Source organism: Octopus bimaculoides, chromosome 30, assembly GCF_046866305.1.
Source record: "Octopus bimaculoides isolate indiv1 chromosome 30, ASM4686630v1, whole genome shotgun sequence".
Taxonomy (NCBI): Eukaryota; Metazoa; Mollusca; class Cephalopoda; order Octopoda; family Octopodidae; genus Octopus; species Octopus bimaculoides.
The window spans coordinates 13,858,758-13,864,437 of NC_142957.1; the positions used below are offsets into that span (position 1 = coordinate 13,858,758).

Consider the following 5,680-nt stretch of genomic DNA (forward strand, 5'->3'; position numbering starts at 1 on the left):
TATATATATATATATATATATATGTATATATATATGTATATATATATATATATATATACATATATATATATATATATATATATATATATATATATATATATATATATATATATATGTATATATATACATATATATATATATATATATATACATATATATATATATATATATATACATATATATATATATATATATATATACATATATATATATATATATATATATATATATATATATATATATATATATATATATACATATACATATACATACACACACATATATACATGGTTTGACCAGGGCTGGTAAGCAGAGGGGCTGTACCAGACTCTAGTCTGATTTGGCATGGTTTTGTTTACAGCCGGATGCCCTTCCTAATGCCAACCACTCCAAGAGTGTAATGGATGCTTTTACGTACCACCAGCATGGGTGTCAATTTGCATGACACCAATATCTGCCACGGCAACGATTCCGGGTCTTGATGAGTTTTCTCAAGCATATCAATTGTCAGATAAAATTCATACCTCTGTAATTACCTCTATGTGAGGCACCTCCTTTACCTTTACATCTGCTGACTCTAATGTTGTTCTTCCTGTATAACATGATTAACTATACAGGTGAGTCGGTTGTATCCTACTCCAGATATTTTAAGCATCACAATGGTGATTCTTGATGGACTAGGGGTTTTTCCATATGATTGATTGCTTTATCTAATGTACTACTGTCAACTCAGATATCTGGTCCCTCTGTTGGGTTCACATTGGGAAGATGTCTTTCTCCCAAGCATTCTCCACACATTTAATAGTTTTCCATAATGGCACTTCCATGCTTCTGTCTCTCCCAAAGTGCAAGAGTACCATTATCTACCTGTACACACTCCTCACCATTTTGATTCTTTCTGATACACACTCTTCCAGTTCAGAACACTTCACACTTCAGGTTCTCATGCTGTAGAACACTGGAAAGTCTCTTCAGATATAATTCTCCTCTACCACCATTTTACCAATCTTTCCATGCCTGTCTCCCTCACACCTCCACCACCACATCACCCTCAACCAGGCCAGGACTTTACACCGGCCACGGGTCTGGTGTATGATCCTCTACAGGTTGTCCTACAGGAACGTCCAGTTGTCTTCTAAGCTATATGTCACTAACTCCTCCTCTTCCCTCCAATTTGCTCTTTTTATCAGATTCTTCAAATTTCTACCTGCTTGTTGGCTCTTTGAGCTTCCACATCCTCCTCTTCCAAACCGATTTCGTTCTCCCAAGTCCTTCTAGCTCTAAATCTGAAATCACTAACTGCTAACCTATGTTAGGTTGTAAATTCTTCAATCAGGAAAGTGTCTGTAACAAAAGCATTTGTCTATCCTGAGGATATAGTCAATCTGGCTTCTGTGCCCACCACATTGATAGGTCATGAGGTGACGGGCTGGTTTCCTAAAGTTAGTCTTGCAGATAATCAAGACATCTGCACCACAGAACCCAAGCAGCCTTGTCCCCTCCTCATTTCTAAAAACAAAGTCCATAACCTCAATGTAAACCATGAAATCCATTAGGTGGGGGGCCACTCAACATATCTATTGAAGTCACCAGATACTATAATAGAGTCAATTATTTGTCAAGGTAGTCAAAAAAAAAGACCTCGTAATTTTGGTCCTACTGATCATATGCCAGCCCAGACCATGGAGAATAGGTAGAGATGAATTTAACTGTTGCTTTATCTAAGACTAGTCTCAAGTTAACTATCTTATCACACACTCTGACAACCTCACACACACATTTATATATATATATATATATATATATATATATATATATATATATATATATATATACACACACAAATATACATTCATATATATTTCTATAAAAATATTTGCATTCATAGACATACGAATGTATACATAAATGTGCACGTATACATTATAGATATGTATATGAGAATATATATATATATCCATACATATGCACAAACGGTGCTTATGTATATTTTTTTCTTTTACTTGTTTCAGTCATTCGACTGCGGCCATCCTGGAGCACCACCTTTAGTTGAACAAATCAACCCCAGGACTTATTCTTTGTAAGCCTAGTACTTATTCTATCGGTTTCTTTTGCTGAACTGCCAACTTACGGGAATGTAAACACACTACCATCGGTTGTCAAGCGATGGGGGGGGGACACAGATACACAAATATATACACATGTATAGATATATATATATATACGATGGGCTTCTTTCAGTTTCCGTCTACCAAATCCACTCAGATGGCTTTGGTCGGCCCGATGCTAAAGTAGAAGGTGCCACGCAGTTAGACTGAACCCGGAACCACACGGCCACTCCCGCGCCTCTCTATTTAATATATATATATATACACACACGGATACTTACATTATACATGTATATGTAAAAACGTACACACGTGATAATATACATATAGACATGCACAAATATAGTTCTTCCCTTACACGATTGCAACCTACAGGCCGAAGAATATATTTACATATATAAACACACATACAATCACATAAACGTGTTTCTAAGTACAGTATACATATAAATCTTATGTACATATAAATATATATATACATCGATTATAAATATACGGGTAAATTTTAAATTTACCAATATATGTATATATACTTATGAGAGATCGCCACACACAGAATACTTAGACATATATATATATATATATATATATAATACATATACGTTTATTATATACAAAATATATATCTATATTTACATAAATATTTAGATCTGCACACACACACGCGCACAAAATGTCCGTATATAAATATTTGCCTATATATTTGCTAAAACGTAACTCGATTTTTAAATCTCATTATAATGAAACACTGTTGTTGAGGCAACGATCGTTTTATTTGGGGAGGGGAACTAGCTCAAACACAAAATATATATAGTAATAATGATAATAATAATAATAATAATAATAATAATAATAATAATAATAATGATCATTCATTATGCAGACAGAACAAATTATAATCACCATCATCGCCGCCATCAAAACACATCATCATGTGTATATATATATATATATATATATCGTCATATATCAATACAATACAATGGTAATAACTAATTTTAAAATTGTATCACCTTTTCACCAACATCACTGTTTTGTTCGGTTGAATCGGATCGATCTCCATCGCTGTACATGGCCAGCAATTCCATAATTCAGCGGATAACATTCAACGTTTTGGTGTCAATATTATGTCTGCCTTCCTGCTTTTTCGAGCTGTAACAGCCTCGTTCTCGAGCTTATAGTGTCACAGTGTAACGAGAGAGTGAGGAGAAGGAGGAGGGAGTGAGGAGGAGGAGGAGGAGGAGGAAACGATAGGGAAGGCTGTGACGGTCGCACCACTGCAACCTGCTAAAAATAACAGCCAAAATTTCTGTATCTGGACAGTCAGAATCCAAGATGCCACGTTCTGTGATCTCGCCCAACACTAACTTTGGGCCTTTTGCGTATATATGTGACTGGTGATACAAACCGGAAAATAAAACTCAAAACATGAATATATGTATATATACTGTCGTTAGATGCTACAGAGTGACTCAAGCGCCGAAATTTCGTGTATTCCCTTTTATTTGATAAGTTTTACAAAACACTCGGCCCTTGAGTCACTCTGTAACACCTGCCGATTATTAATATTATTATTATTATTATCATTTATACATACATATACCAGATCTCTCATTACAGACTAGATTTTTTATTTGTCGGGAGTTGGGTGGCTAGAACATATATATATATATATATATCTATATATTTTTTTTTTTTTTTTTTAAACTGATGGAAGCTGAAATTCGGGACTTTGAAGAATTTTACAAATTCCACCCGGGGGCAAATTACATCTGAATCTAGGACATGGCCTGGAAAATACAGACGTCTAGCATCTCTGTTCAAGACGCAGCAAAACGAGCTAAATAAAACGAAGGACACATTTAAAAATATAGTCCTATACGTGCAACTGCGATGGCAGATTTTTCGTATCTAAAGTATCTTCGTAGTTCATGCTACATTACAGATTCACATGGTAGTAAAATAAACATAGACACAATGTCGTCTGTATTTAGTTAAGGCCGCTTACGATCTTAGTTGAACTGCCACCGCGGTCAGTTCGCCTTTAATCTTTGTAGGTCGGGTCGATAAAGTTAAGAATCGGTCAACCACTGGTATTTGTCTAATATTCTCACAATGCACTCTTAACGGGAATGGAATTATAAGTAAAGGAAGAAAAAAAGACATGGATCTTACAACGAAAGGAAATATTTCTTTAGATCGTAATAAAAATTCTTTTCAGATTCGTAAATATAGAACGATGTATTGAGATAAAATACTAAATGTTAGCGCTTGAACACTTTTTGATGAGGCAATAAAAGCTATATGTGTGTGTGTGCATGTATGTGTGTGTGTGGTGTACATAAGTATCCACGTATATATATGAATATCTTATATGTATATCATCATCATCATCGTTTAACGTCCGCTTTCCATGCTAGCATGGGTTGGACGATTTGACTGAGGACTGGTGCAACCGGATGGCTACACCAGGCTCATATATAAATATGTACATATATATTTATTCTTTTACTTGTTTCACTCGTTTGACTACGGTCATGCTGGAGCACAGCCTAAAAAGGTTTTAGTCGAAGAAATCGACCCCCACCCCCAGGACTTATTCTTTGTAAGCCTAATACTTATTGGAATCTTTTGCCGAACCGCTAAGTTACGGGGACGCAAACACACCAGCACCAGTTGTCAAGCGGTGGAGGGAGGACAAACACAGACACGAACACACCGGGCTTCTTTCCGTTTCCGTCTACCAAATCCACTCACAAGGCTTTGGTCGGCACGGGGCTATAGTAGAAGACACTTCCCCAAGGTGCCACGCAGTGGGACTGAACCCATAACCATGTGATTGGGAGGCAACCTTCCTACCACACAGCCACGCCCGTGCCTGCGCCTGTATCTATCTATCTATCTATCTATTTATCTATCTATCTTCTATATACATGTGTGTGTCATCATCATCATCATTTAACGTCCGCTTTCCATGCTAGCATGGGTTGGACGATTTAACTGGGGACTGGCGAACCAGATGGCTACACCAGCCCAAAGATCATGACCATATTGGGGAACCACCAGTGTTATCACCTTTTCAACAACCATTCTTTTGGGACTGGCTTTTGGTGAGGGAAAGAGTTCAATATTGCTTCCTACTTTTGACTTTCTTGCCATAATGTAGGTTCATCTGGGACCTTGGACAGCAGAAGGTGAAGCTGTTTCCTGAAAACCTACTCCTACTCCATGAAGATCCCTTAAATGTTTTGTCAAGGTGTCAAATAACCATGAGACCTTGAATCCCAAGCTATTGCAGTACATGGTCCTCACTCTTGATGGGATGGCTGGGACCTTTGGAAAAGCGCAGTAACATCCAGTTTGGGGACTGGTATAGCTCTCGATGCCAGAGTTTAATGCTAACCCCTCCAGGTTCTACAATACATATATCACTGCATGCGTTTCCTGTCTGTAAAGCAACAATTCTGTGAATGTCCAAGATCTGACACAGCATTCCATTCACAGAAGCATTATTTTTGCAATTAACAGCCATCGCTGTTCCTCTGTTCCACTGACATGTGCAGTGTGCCTTT

At 36.9% G+C, this 5,680-nt stretch overlaps 1 protein-coding gene across 1 annotated transcript in view; it reads right to left on the reverse strand.

Annotated features, from left to right (window-relative positions):
* Nucleotides 1-3,309, reverse strand: part of LOC106880724 (uncharacterized) — a 21,687-nt gene extending 18,378 nt beyond the window's left edge. The window contains exon 1 of the mRNA XM_089345962.1: nt 3,122-3,309. Within this exon, the coding sequence (XP_089202088.1) occupies nt 3,122-3,196 (75 nt within the window). The 5' untranslated portion in view covers nt 3,197-3,309. The remainder of the gene's footprint in view (nt 1-3,121) is intronic.
* Nucleotides 3,310-5,680: the final 2,371 nt, after the last annotated feature.